Source organism: Falco cherrug, chromosome 5 (genome assembly GCF_023634085.1).
Source record: "Falco cherrug isolate bFalChe1 chromosome 5, bFalChe1.pri, whole genome shotgun sequence".
NCBI classification, from domain to species: domain Eukaryota; kingdom Metazoa; phylum Chordata; class Aves; order Falconiformes; family Falconidae; genus Falco; species Falco cherrug.
Window position 1 is genome coordinate 30,997,722 of NC_073701.1, and position 18,756 is coordinate 31,016,477.

Below are 18,756 nucleotides of genomic sequence, written 5' to 3' on the forward strand. Positions count from 1 at the left end.
GGATTTAAACAAAACAAAACTCAATGAACCTTACACATTTCCACTTGGCTTCACATAGCAACATTAATTATATGTGTTTTGATATCTCACAAAGATTCAAATTCACTCAAAATGTCCATTTGTTTGGTTTCTTTTGAGTTTAAACTGAAACATCATACGAGACAAATTTTGCATGGCCTCAGGTTTTTACTGCAAATGCTATATGCAGCTTGATTCTGCCTCCTGGGTACTTTTTTTAATTAGTTTTTTTTTTTAAAATGCCCAGAAGATGTAAAATAATGCAAGAACATTCACTGACTTTGGGGCCTTAGGGAGTGCATTTTCCCCTTTATCTATTTCATAGCTTGTGTTCACTAAATATAATACCATGACAATACACTATTCATCTTGCTGTGCAGTTTTAAGATCTTTGGATGGATTCTTTCGTCTCAGCCCAGAATTTCACAAGTAAGGAGAAAGATGAACACTGACCAGTGTGCAGGTTCTTCAGGGCACAGAGCAGTGTCCTTTTTTTTTTTTTTTGAGCAGCTAGTCAAATTTTTTAATCTCCTTGTTGGCATGGCCCTCAAATCTTTTTACTGCGCATTTTTCAAACTTGAAACAGAAGCATTAGTCTTTTCTCCTGTAGTGTTTTTGCTGGCATTTATCAGTGTTGTATTGATGGAAATACTACTTATCCACCTATTTTATGCAACATTTTTCTTTAGGATAGCATAGTGGGAACAAGTATTCACTGTTATTGATGACAGAACAGCACTCAGTGGTTAAACTTGTCAGCCAACTGAAGCCAGGCAATCCAAGCCAGCATTCCCCTTTACGTACACTTTTTCTCGTGTTCTTCCATTAGTAACAATTTCTGTCACACATTTATCATGCAGTCTTTAATCGCTTTATTATTTTATCCATATGCTAAGTACATTCTTCAAGCTCAATATATTTGCAGCACTAAATGTTCTATTCATACCGTATATCCTGAAAAGGTGTATTTCAACATGTCTGATCTGCATCTCTCATCTGTACAGTGTCAGTGGTGTCTTGTGTGAACCTTGATAAATCATCTAGCGTAATGCTTGTTGCTTTATTATCTAGCTGTTTATCAGTTACAGTCTCAAATTCCCTGTCATGTCATTTAGATTTTATATTCTCCAGGTTCACATATAATTTCTCTGTCTTGTTCCTCAAGATTCTGTGTCCAATCTACCTCTCCTTTTAGATCAGCTCAAATTCTGTCTATGCAAAAAGAAAGGAAGAATGTTCAAGAGTAGGTGGAGGTAACTGCAGTAAGATGTAAGAGAGCTTTGTGAGGTTGTGATCTATTTGATGAGGTTGTAATTTTGTGGCTGAAATTTTCAGTAAGGAAATCAAAATCTTCACATATCTTCTGTTCTGCTTAGTAAGTGTTCGCTAAGAAAGCTGTCAAAGGTGAGCAAGCATGTTCTTTAAACCAGAACAGATATGTCAGTCTGCTCTGAAATGTACCCTACTTGCATTCTGGACTGTCATTTGGAAAAGTATGTGTTTGAAACAAGAAATTACAATTTTTGTAGAAATAGCACTGGGGGGGTATCATCTAACATTCTGCAGAGTTCTTATTACTGTGAAATTCTAAGTGTAACAGACTGGGAATAGGTCTTTTGTCAAACTATTAACTCCATGGTGCCTCAGAAATTTATTTTCATTCTTAACAGTGGTCTTCCTAATGCTTGTTACCTCTCTTTTTTTTAGATTGGAGCATTTGTATTAGACAATCCTAATTAAAGCTAATGGAAGCTGCTACAGAGCCGGGCAATGCTATGTGAAGAAAGATTGAATGCAGAAATCCAGAAGAAATTATCTACAGGTAATTAACCAAGTCACAGTAAGATGAGATCAGATGGAATTAACTGAAGTTCACCTCATTTTTACTTTTCCAAGGATGAATCGCTTTTAGTTGTGTTGAAAAATTCTTCAGCTACCCAAGTGTACCTTGGTTTTAAATAGTTTTGCCCCTTTAACAGTAAAATTTCTGCTACAGTTGAAAGGAACTATGTGTTCAGGTGGCCTTCATGCTGTGTGGTCCCACAGCTCTGAAGGGGAGTCATGTGTATGGTCTGTGCTGTGACAGTACCCCTGGGAGGCAGAGCTATAATAGTAGCCAGCTTTGACATCCACACCGTGAGGACTAGAAGATGTGTTTATTCACAGCAGAATGGTATCCAGCCAAAGAAGGGGCTAGGCAGAGTGCATTTCTGAAATTACTAATCTCATTTGGTAAGTCCAAATACCAAGGTGCAAGCTTAGATTCAATTCCCAGGTCTACAGCACGCTTCTTGTATGACCTTGGGCAAATTACTGTAAATCCAGGCCATCAGATTTCAATTGAGAGGTGCATAAATACCTTTGAAGGCCTGAGTTTTAATCCTGCTGTGCCTCAGTTCGCCATTTTTTCAGTCAGTGGCCATATTACTTTCCTACTTTCAGCTGAACTGTGAATGGCTTAGCCACTAAGAGAACAGGCGAATGACAAGTGAAGCCATTTCCTGAAGACTTCTTGAGACTGAGCTCCAGTGTGCAACCTCTAGTAAGAGCTGAACTCATTTTTGAGCCTTTTCCTTGCCACTGCTCAACTTCACAAGAAATACAGAAATGTCATATGTTGAGACATATTCCACTAAGTAAATTTGATTAAAATTGGCCAACGTTTCCAGTTATTAGGGGAGCTAAGACAGATAGGCTGTACATTAATGCCTAAGTCTTGTTCCTTTAGATAAAAGAAAGATCAATTTATTGTTTGCACCAGTGGAACAGGTAGACAAGCAAGTAGATCCAAAGATACTGCTTGTTTACGTGTGCCAGTTAATCTCAGCAGATGAGGTTAAATGTGGCTAGCAGCAATCCCTTTGAAATGTACCTGGAGCAGAACTGACTTGTAACCAGGTAATTTATATATTAAAATGTGTCTAAAACATCAAGTATAAACATTCCAAGAGCAACAAAGAACTTCAAAGTACATGTGCCAGATGATGGTCCACACAGAACCATTTCAAGGATTAGAAGAGATCTTGGCAGAAGCCTGTAACTTGTCCATGAATAATACAGCAACAGTTATAGGTGAGACTGTAATAACAGTATCTTCTCTGCTTTGTTTTCAACAAAGAAATGCCACAGTTTTGAGATGCAATCTGACAGGAGCCTTGCTTTGCAATTGTGCCATTACAGCCTCCTGGATACAAACATTTGCATTGGTTTTGGCTCTTCCTGAAACACGGGGGAAAAAATCAATGTTCATTTTATACAGAAAAGAATGAAATCATTCAGCTTTTCCAAACCTTATGGCAAGTAATACAAAGTATAAAATGAAAAGCCTAAGTAGCTCAAGTAAAATTTTTAACTTAATTTTTTGTAGCTAAATTTATGACCTATTTGCAAGTGTTGTTCATGTGGGTTTATTTGTTATCATCAGCATTCAACTGAATTCTATGGTTATGTTTTGGATTTTCTCCTATTATCAGCTACATGTGGGAAGGAAATGTATCAGTAGCGAATGTATGGTGAAAGGTGGCTTATTTAATTCTGCTGTGCAAGAGGACAAGCAACTGCATTATGGCTAGGCAGTGAAACCCTACATCTCCCATGGGTGGGGAGGCTGGGTTCCATTACAGCTCTGTTTTGGGTACTGCAGAGGGAGCACAGAAGGCAAGTCAGATGAAGATGAGAAGTGAGGAAATGAGGACTATTGCCCAGTTCCATTTTGATTACAAAGTTACAGTTATGAAAGCCAGGAGGCTGTTAGTGCTGACATACTGGAGTTACCGAGTAGGGGCTTTGGAGGACTACAGAACTAAGTTTTGCTTTGTATCATGAAAATTTCTTTTCATAAAGCCTATGTTCTCACATTTTGTCCATGTGGTTGAATTGCACAATGGTAGTAGATTTGATCACTTAGTTTTGCTTGGTGTGACTGGAGGAATTCAGGACTTTCCAGGACGTATCAGAGGTTTCCAGAGGCTGTGGCACTTGTCAGTATTTGTAGTTTCCTTCCTGTAGAGATGATTATATGGGATTCCAAACTGCAGTGATTGAAAGGCCTGTGTACATTACCATTGTGTCAGCCGCATCACTAAAACAAAATTGTTCTGTCAGAATCTGTTGCACTGGGTAGATCTTAACTGTGCTCTGTAACTGTCACTAAGATACTGACTGACACTGTCTCATTTGCAGTGTAGGCAGAGACATAGATTTCTTCTGTCAATTTAGACATGAAAGCTGCAAGTCTTCTCACTTGGATTTGTCCATACTAAGGGTTAGGGATAGGCTCACTCTTTTAGAAGTGCCTGTCTTTGAAAGCATGAGTTACTATCTCGACACACCTGTCTTTCTCTGTTGGCTACCAAAGGAGCTTAGATCAAGAGCTTATGTGAAAGGCCAACATCTAGGTGGCTGGTATAAGGTAAGATGAATCTAAGCTTGCAGAAATGACTGGTGATATTTCAATGCCATTAATTTTCAGAAAATGCAAGGACTGTGTCAGCTTTAATAATGCTAATATTTAGGTGATTTTGCATTTGGCACCAAGAATTCTGTACTTCATAAGAAGATGGCACTGTGGGCTCTCCATTTACTGAGAGAGTCTTCCTCCCAGTTTATAGATACAGAAGGAATATATAGAAATCTTTGTGGGAATAGAAATTCTAATATTATTTTAATGATCACTCTTATAATAGCCCCAGGGATCTGGGAATCAATTATCTCAGAAACAACTGAGGGACTGGTCCCATTGATGTACCACTTCGATTATCGCAGCTCTGTTACGGGGTTCTTCAGCAGCAATAATGCACTGAATATGTTTGCTATAAAATATCTTTATCGAGACTTCAAGACAGAGTAAAACACCTTACATTTCATCTTTATAAAGAACCTTATCAGTTAATATCTTAAGTAATTACTATTTTTATTAGTTGTTCAAGTGTTTTATTTTTACACATTAATTGAATTTATCACAGCTGATCTCTTAATCTTAATGGTAGCTTATGCAGTCTATGCCTTATAGTATTCCAGTATTGAAAACAGGACACAATGTGACAGATTTTCAAGACTTTCCGTTGTTCTACTGATATTTCTAATGAAACAGGCTTTGCTGTCCTGCTTCTTAACACAGCAATTCTGAAGATCTGCACTAAATTTTCATGTAGATGGAATTAACAGACAGACAAATCCAAGGCATATTTAAATCAGTGCTTTGGTGTCAGACTGAAATAGGCTTTCAGTCTCCCAGTGACTTCAGTACGCACACTCATCTCTGACTCCAACGGGGGTTTAAGCTTGTGTCTGTATCAGGGCGATATTACGGGATCCAGGGTGTCTTTCAACTGTATGATCCCAAAGACTGCTCTCCTATGTGTGTCCTTGCTAGTGGAAAAGGACAGCATGAAGATTATTTGTGAGGAGGACAGCAGCAGAGATTGAAATGTCAAGCGTTTTCTAAACACAGAGGAAGAAAAACTCTTTCTCCCAAAGAGTCTAAATAGGGAGAGAAAGGCAAAGACTGACAAAAAGAGTCTGTAACATACAGACAAGGCATCAGGAGATCACAATACTAATAACTGGAATATACTGCATTTTTCTTCCATCCTCTTCTGACTTTCCATTGTTCTTGTCACCATATTCTGCCTATGTTTCAGTGGTCCAGCACTGTATGTGTATGTACACTTCAGTCAACTAAGAATAAATTAGAAGATAAATGGATGTACGTGGCTTTTCCTAAGCCTCGTAAAAATTGTAATTTCTAGGCAAAATTTAAATGAAAAGAGTGCAGATACTTTTTGGATCTGCCCAGAAAAATGATTTAACACAGGGAACATTGTAAGAGCAAACAAAAGACCTCTGTGGAGGAACACATAAAGAAAGTAAAGGAGTAGATAAAACTGGAGAGAGGATGATCTGGCAAGATAATAAGATTAAATCAGCCAAAAGGGAAGAGTTTTATAGGACCTTGGAGTTGGTCACAACATGTGATTCAGGAGGAGGGCTTTACTCTTTAAAAGGCTGAGATCAGGAATGGTCTGATTAAGAGTTAAGGAACAGAAGCTATCAGGGTATACTTTGAATGGCCTAAAGGTAGTTTGTGAGGAGGTAGTAATAACTAACAAAAGAGGTGATGTGGGCCAGTAAAACTGTAGACAAAAGCAACAGATTAGGGAGGAGTGGGGTAAAGAAGGTGAAAATGGGTGCTAGTCTTTCGGTGGAGCATCAAGATTCTGTTCTGCAGTGACAGACTCTTTAGTTACAAGTGATCTTGGAGAATTCTGATTTTTGGATGCAGTGGTTTTCAAATGAAAACTATCTCAAATGCTTTTGCAAACAAAACACCTCAGAGGTAGAACTTCTTTTTTTTCCATTGCTTCAGTGGATCTTCACCACAGAAACATAAGACCTTTTTCTTTTCTTACTGAAAGGAAATGTGATTGGAACGTAACTGCAAACCAATAAGCAAAATGAAACATTATGAATGAGTAAGAGCACTCCAAGGTGTTTTTTTTAAACTTGATTTTTCTCACATTGACTGAGTTGCCAGCTGGTAGTCCCCATTTAATGAAAATCTTGAGATGGGGTTTGGTGGTGTAAAGTTCCTTCCCCAAGCCTGTTCAGCAAATTATTTTAATAACTTTATTTCTGAAGCTATAGTAATCCCTGTATGCCCATAACAATTATTACCCTCATTATCATAATAACTTTTGCTATTATAGATACCTATATTGAAGACATAATTTCTAAAATCACAGTGATCATTCCCACAGTGAGTTCAGAGACTTTTTTCTACTTAGAGTCGTAAGCTTAGTTGTTCGGGTTTTTTTTATTAGAAACCCCAGCTGACACTGGAGATACCACTGCAGAGCAGAAGAGTAACAGCAACAGAAATGGGAACTTCTGAAGTCCTCTATACAAAAAGGTTGAGGACAGGGAGGCAATGCCTCTTACACCACAAGACTCAAAGTTATCCTGTTGTGTCTCTTCCTTTCTTTTGGTCCTTTGCTGTTGCTCATTGTTACTTTTGTGGCAGAGTACTGAGTGCCAATGTGGTTGGGGTCCTGGACTAAAAGGGTTAGTAAGATAATCACAACTCTGTAGGCATTATAGGATAAAAAGACATGACATGCTGGTGATACAAAGCAGGGAGGAATGGCTGATACACCAGAAGGCTGCACTGCCATTCAGCGAGACCTGGAGAGGCAGGAGAGTTGGGAGGAGAGGAACCTGATGGAGTTCACCAAAGGCAAGTGTAGGGTCCTGCCCCCAGGGAGGAACAGCCCCACGCACCAGGCTGGTGCTGACCAGCTGGGAGGCAGCTCTGCGGAGAAGGACCTGGGAGTCCTGGTGGACAGCAAGTTGCCCACGAGCCAGCCGTGTGCCCGTGTGGCCAAGGTGGCCAGTGGGACCTTGGGGTGCATCAGAGGAGCGTGGCCAGCAGGTGAGGGAGGTGATCCTGCCCCTCTGCTCTGCCCTGGTGGGGCCGCACCTGGAGTGCCGTGCCCAGTGCTGGGCTCCCCAGTTCCAGAGAGACAGGGAACTGCTGGGGAGGGTCCAGCAGAGGGCTGCCAAGGTAATTAGGGGACTGGAGCATCTCCCTTATGAGGAAAGGCTGAGAGGCCTGTTTAGCCTGAAGAAGACTGAGAGGGGATCTTATCAATGGCTACAAATATCTTAAGGGCGAGTGTCAAGAGCTGGGGCCAGGCTCTTCTCAGCAGCGCCCAGTGACAGGACAAGGGGCAACAGGCACAAACTGCAGCACAGGAAGTTCCATCTGAATGTGAGGAAAACTTCCTTACTTCGAGGGAGTTAGAGCACTGGGACAGGCTGCCCGGAGAGGCTGTGCAGTCTCCTTCTCTGGAGACATTCAAAATCCACCTGGTCACGACTCTGTGCAACCTGCTGTAGGTGAACCTGCTTTAGCAGGGGCTGGGACTAGATCTCCAGAGGTCCCTTCCAATCCTGTCTGTTCTGTGATTCTGTGACATTTACATTTTACACTGGGGGACACTTATCATGAGTGACTTCTGCAGGACCACAGAGCAACCCAACGGTCATGTGAAGAACTGGATTAAGAGCTCCCGCATCTATAGGATGCACTTTGTTGCTGTGCATTAGCGTTACAGCACATTCACGCTCGCTCCACATATAGCCTGGCAGTCAATCTGTGCAACTAAAAAGAAGATCCATCCACCAAAAATGTCAACGATTGGCTCGGTGTCCTTTTAAAACCTTTCAAACAAATGTCTGCGTTTGTTGTGAGAATACGGATCGGATAAATTGCCGCGTTTGGTGTAACAAGTCACATGTTTCCACATAAAGAGTAAAGAAAGCTCAAATTGGAGGTGACAGTAACAGCAGTCACCTGTGTGCGGGTCTGTTGGTGGTTTGTAGGGTCATGGCTTTCATCTTGCCCTGTCTGTCTCCTTGATTTATGCCAGAAATCCTTCTTGGCAGGCACCCCTCCTGTCACAGGGTCGGGTGAAGCCACCACTATGGGGCCACGACCTGTGCAGGCGGTAAGATAATGATGACAAGCCACGTCCGGAGCCCGGAGGGGCGCAGTGTGATGAGCCCCATCAGACTTTCAGCCTCACAATTAATTTCTCAGCGGGTCCTGGTCTTCTTTATATAGGGAGATTCCATAGTATGAGCCATGAACTGTGCAAAAAACGTATTTCTCAAGCACCTCCTGAACGCTTTTCTAACGCCAGCACCCCCGGATGGCGGCCGGCGGGCCCGCTCGGCGGTGGGAGCCGGCAGCGACCCGCCCCCGGCAGCGCCGCGGCCCCGCCGGGGTCCAGGCCCCCGCCCTCGACGGGAAGCGGCCCCGCAGGCAGCACCCGGCGGCCGCAGCCCCTCGCCCCGGACCGCGCCGCCCCCGCCGCTGCGCGCCCCGCGGAAGAAGCGAGAGCAAGGCGGGCAGAGCCGCGGCCTGGCCCTCGCCCGCTCCCACCCGCCGTGCCAGGCCGCCCCCCGCCCGGCCGCCCGGGCCCAGCGCGTCGCCGGGTCCGCCAGGGGTCGCGCCAGCCCCGGGCTGGGTGCGCGCCCGCGTCTGTCGCCATCGCGACCGAGCCGGGCGTTGGGGGCGGGGCGGCCGCGAGCGCGAGGGGGCGCTGCCGGGGCGGGGGGGCTGCGCGGCCGCGGGGCTGCGGGGCTGCGCGCTGAGCCGCGCCATGGGCAGCGCCCCGCGGAAGAGCAAAGCGGTGCGGCAGGCGCCCGGCGGCGGCCCAGAGCGGCGGCGGCCGGCAGGTAGGTGGCCGGTCGGCCCGGCACCTGCGTGGTGGCCCCGCACCTGCGTGGTGGCCCCGAGCGCCGGGGCGGTGGGCTCTGAGCGCGGTGGGGCGGGAGGGCGGTCGAAGGAAATATAGGGTCTATAGCGACGGGACATGGGAGAATGGTTTCACACTGAAGGAGGACAGAGTTAGCTTAGGTATTCAGAAGAAATGCTATACTGTGAGGGTGATGAGGCACTGGAACAGGTTTCCCAGAGAAGCTGTGGATGCCCCATCCCTGGAAGCGTTCAAGGCCAGGTTTGATGTGGCTTGGAGCAACCTGGTTGAGTGGAAGGTGTCCCTGCCTGTGGCAGGGGAATTGGAACTAGGTGATCTTTAAGGTCCCTTCCAGCCCAACCCATTCCGTGATTCCATGAAAATGACTTTGGTTTCCTGGTAAAACACCCAGGATGTCAGAGCAGGGTGCAGCCGCTGGCCGGGCACCTTCAGGTGGGTCCTCTGGGTATGGGAGTACCGAGCACCTGCTGCAGAACAACTTCATCGTGCCTTCAGCTGGTGTGACCACAGATCTGACCGTGTCTTGTTAGTTACGTGTTCCCAAACACAGCCTCTGATGCTCAGCTTTTCTCCCAACTGACTGAGGCCAGCACAGGTGGCAGCGGGGCTGGGCAGGGCTGTCTGCATCCCCTCGCTCCCGGGAGCCAGGGGAGATGCGGGACCCTGGCCCTGTGGGCAGTGGTGTGGGGAGCAGGTCCCTGGGGCGCAAGCTGCTGCCTGAAGGGAGGCTGCGGCTTAGCGTGAGCTCAGCAGGGAGAAAGAGCTGGAGTTCGATGGGAGCTGCATGGCCCTCTGGTCCATGGAAGTAATTTCTGTTTACCAGGGTTCTGGTATGTTGCTGCAACAGCAGCGGGGAAAGGTGCATTTCGGCTGTCTGCTCTGTACTTCTTTAGGGTCAGGACTTCGGTCTCTGGTGCTCCTTGGACATAGTGCAAACCATGCTCTCACCAGACCTATAAAACCAGACAAAAAAGGAGAAATAATGATCTTGAAGTGATGAATGCCTGAAAATTAACCTATGCTTACATCTGGCACTGTACAGTGGTTCTGCATAAATCAGAAAGTGCTCTTAGGATGTAGTATTTCACTGAACATTACTACTGAAGGAGTGTTTTCAGCTTTACCAAATCCTTGGGAAAGTGGTCTATTTGTAAAGATATTTTTATGCATGCAATAATTTGAGAACATTGAAGCTAAAACCGCTTGGTAGCTTTATGGTATTATACAGTAGTTTGTCTTACGCAGAATGGAAATTGTCAGAAGCTTGGCAAACGAAGAATAAAGATGCCTATGCAGTAAGAATTTACGCAAGGCGGGAGCACAGCAGGAGTTAGCAAGTACGAAGATGAGGTTTCTAAGAGTTAAAACTAATGAAATAAGCTTATTGTTATGGGTCCATATTGCTTAGTATCTTTCAGTTACACCAACATAAAATCCTCTAGCCTGAGTCAAAAGCCTGACATTGGAAGCATGCAATGTTCCTTGACCCTAACAGGAAACTCTGGGGAAAAAAGAAAACTCAAACCACTGTGAAGAGAGTCCAGTTGCCCTTGTACTTTCAGGGCAGTGCAGTGCCCTGAGACCAGTTAGGGTTAACTCACAGCATTTCCATTACCTAATGCTGCCACAAACCACGTTATAATTTCAAAATACCTGATACAGCTTTAAATCAGATGTACTAAAAGCTAGGCTGGTGTGGTAGCAGAGTGTGGGGCAGAGTAAACTGCTATGGGGTTATACCCAAACCTCATTCCTCTGGACAATGATGTGTCTGCTGACACAAACTCAGAAGTGAAGCCTGCATCTTAACGAGCTTTTTCAGCCTTGTGAAGCTGACTCATTTAGGCTAAATGACTTAAAATGAAGCCCAAACAGTAAGTTCTTTATATGTTCTGCTGTATCTTTGGTTTTTCAGTTTAAGACATTACTATTCCCTGCTGCGCATTTGACAACTCTGGCAGCATCTTAAAGTAATTCTACAGGAAAGTGGGTTGAAACTGTGACATTAAGGTTTGTATTTCAGCTTCTAGGCAGTTTTGCTTCTGGGATGGTCGCATACCAGTGGATTATTACCTGAAACTCAGCGTCCATTTCCTGAAGGAGCAAGTCAAAGTTTTTAATACCCATTAGGGACAAGAGATGAGGGGAGTTACAGGTGCTGTTGAAGAGGTTAAATAGAAGATTAAAACAAATAATTACAGTAATGTAAATAGAGATAGATAACTTACTTTAAAACTGAAACGTAATTCAAATAAGCTGATTACTCGTTGTTTAACTGACTCTTAAAGCAGGAACAATCTTCAATTAACCCCTTTCTATAGGTAGTCATACCGGGCAGTAGGGCTTTTTAAATACCAACATACGTCTCTTGGACAAGTCAGATTTAAACTTACGTGTGTCGTAGGAGGAAGAAATTGGGCCATTCCTAGCTGCAAGATTTTCTTAATTACTCTCTGGATCTATTCCCACCGTTCCATGATTTTGTCAATGGGAATAATAAATTCAGAGTTAATTTGCTGTAAGATCTAAGGATGTTTAAAAAAGCAAACAGTAGCAAGCTGGCAATGAGCAAAACTGGCAAGGAGTATGGTGGCTAGAACAGGAAAAAGTAAAAATGGTAAGATAAAGTGATTATGTATATTTCATGTTACATAGCTATTAAATACATTCTTTTGTCCTTAGCTTATGCTTTCAAAAAGGTTATCCTATAATCTTCAAATAGCATTCCATTTACTTCAACAGTTGCATTTTGCATGTGCAATATTTATGACATTTTTGGGTGGTAAAGGTATGAAAATTGGAAATAACTTAGAAGATAATGCTTTTCCTGATTTTTTTCGTTAATTTTGCTCTGCACTGCTTTAGTTTTCTATCTTATAAACATGCATTTTCCTGCAGAAAGGATTAATGAGAAAAATCAAAGCAATACAATAAGGGGCTAAACTAGCACATCTCAGAATTAAGATAGCCTGGGTTGCAGATTTTTCTTTATAAAACATAATTTTTTTTCTGTGGGAAAAATACCTTGCTATTGCCTCAGGTGCTGCTTTTTTTCCCCCCAGATCCTCATGCTAGTTGAATTTTATGGGCAACTGTGTTTTCAGTTAGGTTTGACTTTCATGTAAATTGAACTTGCTTGGCTCCTTTCAGGACTGGGCATTGCGGACATGGCACATGCTCACTGGTGGACCTGGAAAGTTGTAGCAGACTTGTGATGCCAAAACGGCACAGACTAACTGCTCAGAGAATAATTTTGTCTTTAAGTAGGAAAAGTATTTATTTTGTGCAGTGTTGGGGAGCTAGCTGATTCACACCAGACAAAGTAGCTCCAAAGTTTTCAGTGAAAAGTTAGGTATTTTATACAGTTTTTGTGAGAGATTACAACATCTTTACATACATATTAATTTGATTTTGACACCCAATCATTCCATTCATAATAGGTGGGTTCTAGGTGGAATAAACCTTTCAATTTTCTTTGTTCAACGATTTCCTGACTTATGGTTTCCTTCTCTCCTTCAGGTGCCCACCTTATCTTTTCTAATTATTCAGAGCACATTCCTTTAACATTGTCAGTGGTACATTCCTTTAACTTCGTCAGTGGAACCTTGTCTTATTCAGAGTACTTTTCTTATTATTCAGAGTACATTCCTTTCTCAACACAAACAGAGCATCACCCAGAGCATTGTACCAAGCTCATCCTGACCAATCTTTTTAAGATCTTGTTCTGTTTCACTTGAAATGAAATTTGGGTTGGGTTCTACAAAGTGAATTAACAAAGTATTGTTAAAAACATTGCTTCTCACTTTTAGTGCTGATATGAGAGCCTCTGAATATAGTAGCATAACTGAGACAGTAACAGGGGATCCACTTCAGTGGTCCTGCTGCGGTGCTGGAGTACAAACACGGATGGTGATTAAGTTGCATTGACATTTATGTGTGGTGAGTGTCTTGAGTAATGAGGCCCCAAATATTTTTATTTTTGCAGTATTTCCTGCAGATGTCTTGACCATATAATTTACACGTGAACTGCTCAGGTTTAACAATAACAGATGTGTCATAGCAGTCTTGTGGAGAAGCGTAGAGCGGACTTGTCTCCTGGAGGTGGCGTCAGGGTTTCCTGTGTTCTTTCTGTACCTCTGTTAACAGTTAGGCCATCCCCTTGATTTCTGTTGTGAACGAGAACAGTGCTTGGTCCTCACAGTGTGTGGTAGTGGTCCCCTTTTTAGTCCATTGTTATGATTTCTCTATTTTCAAGTCTTCCTTGGAGATAAACTTCACTGCTTGTTCCTGTCTCAGGGTTGTTCCTCCATTAAGCCCACCTTGGATATCCTTTGGTACGGTGTCTTGCTATGGTTTTGGTTGTGTTTGTAGATAACAAACCAAATACCAGGTAAAATCGTGCACTGAAGTTTATGCAGTATGCTGGATTGGTAGCTTATCCTCCTTTTTCCACTGGTTTGAAGTGAGTGCACTTTGCCACTGCTGTCTCCTGAGAAAATTTTATATTCGATTCCTCCTCTGTTTTTGATATCTGGTTTTTGATACTTGCCTGTTGTAATGCAGCTGTAGCGTTGTGATTCATGTATTTCCTGTGAAATTCTTTTCCAGTGCTTGTTCATGTTTTTCTCATGCAGATTTTTCAGTAACTGCCTTTTCTGAATGTGGTGTCACATTATAGGTCTTCCTCACAAAGCCATCCTCTAGCTTGCCAAGCTATATTTGACACCACCTCTTTTTCCTCATCTTCAATTTGGTTTTACCTTGTATTTTACTTCCATAAAGCTCACAGCTGTTGTTTTACTTAGCATACTGCCTCTTCTATATTTAGTCTTTGTGCCTTGTACTGTTGAGTATGTAGTTGGACTCATTTCTGGTAAACCCTGTGGAAATGTGTGACCTCCTGTAATTTTTGGCTGTTACTGTGCTATCTGACACAGCACTTTTATTTGCATAAAAGAGATACAAAGGTGAAAGGAGGAGGTAAGTAAAGCATGCAAATGCTACTATTTCCATAGAAAGTAATAGTAACTTAGTCTAGCTTAGTCTTAGCTTTTCTTAGGAATCTGCTAATGAAATGTTTTTATGTAGTGAACTGAGATATCATCTCATTTAATCTTCTAGCAAACTTGCCAGTTTTACTTGTTGAGTGAGCTGCTTGGTTAAGAAGGTGTTTGGTACAGCCACCCCTCCTGTGTCCTTGCATTGCATCCCCAATGTGATGGGAAGGAAACTTGTTAACTTCCTTAACTCCTCCACTGTTTGCACAGCCTGACACAAAGCAAGCTTGTCTCTGTAATTGCAGTTTACAAAAGTGTAATGTATTTACTGTTTTCACCCATCTTTCACAACTGTTTCCAGCTAGACCTTTGTCAGAACCTGTATGCATCAGATTAGTTTGTTGTATCACTTAGGTGGCAAGACAGTTTGGAGGGCAGTGACCTGTTTGGCTATCCTGCTTCATTCATCTCGTAGAAATGCTGCCATTGTTTGCTGGGCTGCTACAAGCAGGATTAAATTGTTCTACCCAAGTTGGTTTGTTTTTCAGAGACAAGAAACTTTGATCACTCTGGACTAAAGTAAGTGTTCCCACTTCCTTTAAAAAAGCCCTGCTCGGGCTTCTGAGACAAGTATCCAAATCTTTCCCACAGTGCATACCTGCCTTACACTTCACATACATTCTGGGAGATTGCCTGCAAAAAGCTTGTTGTCCTTTAACCATGTCCACTTTTAATACTGGCTTGTTTGACAAAAAATCTATATGAGCTGCTTTCTACCATCATTATTATTTTTTTTTATGTTCTCTGTGACTCATGCAACTCTGGTTACAACGAGGTGTGTGGGAATGAATAAACAGCTTTAGCTGTGGTAGAGACGATAAAGGCATGGCTGATGGCAGTAGGGACTAATGAATGGCACCAGCACCAGCAGATCCTGTTCCAGTCCTGCTGATACTGTTTCACCTCTCTGTGCCTCAGGTGCCACACTTCTTCAAGTGTGGCTGGTAATACTTCCTCCTCTTGTCAGAGAGCTGTTTATTTAACGACCAGGAAAAAAAAAAAAAAAGGTAGCATGAGAGTATTAATCACAGTTTGTGGGAGCCACAAGTTTGTGTTGGCTGCAGGAATTTCAAGAAAAAAATAAGAAAGCTCAGTTTTTTCAGGTCATCCCAAATGAAGCATGGGCCAATATGGATGGCACTGTGAGGATGACACCTACCAGAAATCAGCTTCCTTTGTTTTGATTTGCATTATACAAAGAATTGTACCAATATGGGTAAATACAAAAGCAGCAGTGACTTATGAAGGGAATAGATAAAAATCCATGTTAAAATTACCAGTTATTGTAAGATGATGTTTTCCATAAAGATGGCATATAAACCTTTTATATAAGATGTTACAGCTTTTAGTACAGTTCCAGGGGCAGGGAAGCATTACATTAAGCTTTTCATAACCTAGTGTCCTGGTTTCAGCTGGGATAGAGTTAATTTTCTTAGTAGCTGGTGCATTGCTGTGTTTTGGAATTGGTGTGAGAACAATGTTGATAGAACACTGATGGTTTTAGTTAATTTAGTTCATAGTAAAATAAAATGGAAGATGGAAGTGGTCAAAGATACCTAATTAATTTATCATTACCTGCCTTTTTACTGAGGAAGAGATAATCTGAAGTTTAACTGTGTTTAATTTATTCAGCTTGTTCTCTTTAAGCCAGTAGGGTTTGTATTGCAGATGTTCTAGAAATACTTGAGGTCAGCATGTGATGTTATGCTCAAAGAAAATGTCCCTATTAATGCTAATTAGAGCAACCTGGCTAATTCTTTTATGGTTTACTGTAAACAATTACATAAGGAAAGAGTAATGGCTGAAGACTTTTTAGGGCAAGTGTCAGCTGTCTGATACTGCTAAGGACTTTGGTGGTGAGAACACTACTAGGAAAGTCTGTGAGAAGGCCTGGGTCGTCTTGGAGTGGGGTTTCAAGTTCCATAATTATTATGGCAGAAACACGTCTTGTAGGACTCTTCATAACAAGCCAAGGAGTACAATGATGTTCCTGTTGAAATCAGTAAAAGTACTTTTTTGTGTTATGGTTGGACTTTTGTGGTAGCTGCATGGATAAGTAGAAAAGCAAAAGGAAAAAAAAAATAATGCCTGGAAGTAGGAATTACTTGTTTTGCTAGGAACTAGGAACTGAAGCCAGTTTCAGAGCCCCTTTTGCAGACTATCAGGTTGTGACAGGCTATATGAGCTTGAGTGCCTGGCTGTGTAGGGGCTGAGAAGGAGGTATGTTAGTGTTGAGCTTCTTGCTCTACATCAGCAACTTTTCTCATTCTTGGTGCAACAGGGGTTGATGGCAGCCCTCAAAACACAGTACTGACCCATCTGGAGTGAAAAGTAGATTGGAGGATGTTGCTGAGTCAGTCCTCAGATGTTTAATAGAAAACTGAGCTGAAAGGGGTGTATTTTGTCACTTAAGGCCTTTGTTTGGGTGGGAGCTTTTCCATTGGGTATAGAGAGCTTTGAATCAGGCCCTTAGATAGATGTCACTTGGGAGTTTGTCTTTCATTTGATCTGGCATTTGTCATTCCTCCATCAGTATTTTGTCTTTGGCTTGTCTTTGTTCTGTAATTTCTGCCCTATTATGTAGAGGTTAGATGAAAAGTTCTGGGTAGGTTTTTATTGTCCTTTGAGAAAACAGCACTGGGAAGCTTTCTGTCATTTTCTACCTTTTTCATATGTTAACTGCGTTTGATTTGCTGAGGTTTTTCTCCTCTATCTTAACACTTCAGTTGAAAACTTCCTAGGAGAAAATTTGTATCCACATGTTTTGCCATGTATTAAAATGGTTTTAGATGCCTTTTATATTCAAATGGTTGGGGTTTTCATGCAGGGGATAGGTGTTTCAGAGTAACACTGCGGACTACAGCCCATGACTGTTGACAGAAACTGTGCCAAAGTGGAGTCCCCTGGTTTCTGTTTCGGTACCCTGTTTCAACTAAGTGCAAAGCTGTCATTCAACATTCTGTCTTGATGTTGATCCCATTCAAGCTATGCTTTATTTAAGTGGAAGAAGTCTTAAGCTCTTAGATAAGGAAAGCAGATTAAGAATACAGTGAAAACTAAAGAACTTGGCAGCAACACACTGAATAAATATAAGCAATAACATAGTTCAGAAAACTTCCGATTTCTCAGGCATGTACTTTTACTCTTTTACTTGTCAGTCTTGAAGCTTGGTGGGTTTTGAATTTGAGAGCGAGTGTCATGGTTTAACCCCAGTTGGCAGCTGAGCACCACACAGCTGCTCACTGCCTCCCTGCCCCCGGTAGGATGAGGGGGAGAATCAGAAGGGTAGAAGTGAGAAGACTTGAGGGTTGAGATAAAGACAGTTTAATAGGTAAAGCAAAAGCTGTGCATACCAGCAAAGCCCCAGGTTTCCGTTCCTTCACAGTTTTGTCAGTTCAGCTGAGCGCAAGGCAGCCGCTCAGCATGGATCTGTGGCACGATCCAGACTGGAGGCATGTATTTTAAAGGCTTGGGTGTTTTCACTTGTCGTGATCTGGATGATATAATGGCTCTCTTACCATCATTTCCAAATGTCTGAGTTTACACAATGGAGGAGGTAGTGACCTGTGTTGAAAGTTCACATTTGCTCAGAAATGAGCAAATCTAGGAGGAGGAAAAGCTGAACATTTCTCCACCTAAAAAGCTCACTTGAGCGTAAGGTTCATTGTCATATGAAATAGCCTGTATGTCTCAGATGCCTGAAGATAAGGCTGTAAAGCAAGTTACATGCTCGTTCATAAATGTTACAAGATCAGAGGCGTCTTCTGAACTGCTGGAGTAGAGGCAGCTATTTCTTAATTACATTGTCAAATATGTGAAGTTCGTTCTTGTTGGTAATGTCCTCTTGTGTGATACAGAAAATCTAGGTCAATCAGCGAAGACCTTTGCCTTGAAGCACTGCTTACAGACCTTCATGCCAAGCAGCTGAAGGGCCAGTGCTTTCTGTGGGTCACCACCTCCTGCCTTGGCAGCCCTTTGGATCCCTGGGTGGATGCTTTTGCAGAGTAAGGCGATTCTTATCCTGGAGCAGTTTTGTTTATGAAGCTGGTCCAGGCTGTTATGTTGGGCTGGTTGTGTTCCTGCCTGGTCAAGGCCTTCTGCAACTAGTTGTGCCTTTTTTTACCCCCGCCAGAAGTTACACAACCAACAATCAAAAGTTCAGAGGCCTCAGTTCCAGGGAGGACTTTGGTTTGTGAGGACGTTTGCTCACAATAAGGAAGGGTATTGATTAAAAATACCATAGTTGTGTCACTCTTTTTTTGGTTGTGGGGTTTGTTTTTCTCCTTGCCTGCTCAAGAAGTGGCCGTGAGGCTTGGTGTAGTCTGCTTCAGAAATGGATTCAGGTAAAAGCTAAAAAGGTGGGGGGGTCTTGCTGGTTTAACAAGCTGCTGAGCAAAATG

The 18,756-nt window shown here is 42.6% G+C and overlaps 1 protein-coding gene across 2 annotated transcripts in view; it reads left to right on the forward strand.

Annotated features, from left to right (window-relative positions):
• Positions 1–1,744: 1,744 nt before the first annotated feature.
• Positions 1,745–18,756, forward strand: part of TXNRD1 (thioredoxin reductase 1) — a 47,802-nt gene continuing 30,790 nt past the window's right edge. Inside the window, exon 1 of one of the 2 annotated variants that reach the window (XM_005435055.4) lies at positions 1,745–1,840. In XM_005435055.4, the coding sequence (XP_005435112.2) occupies positions 1,789–1,840 (52 nt within the window). In that variant the 5' untranslated portion in view covers positions 1,745–1,788. Of the gene's footprint in view, positions 1,841–9,239; positions 9,259–18,756 lie in introns of those variants that run through there. The other variant, XM_055710776.1, reaches the window with a different exon arrangement.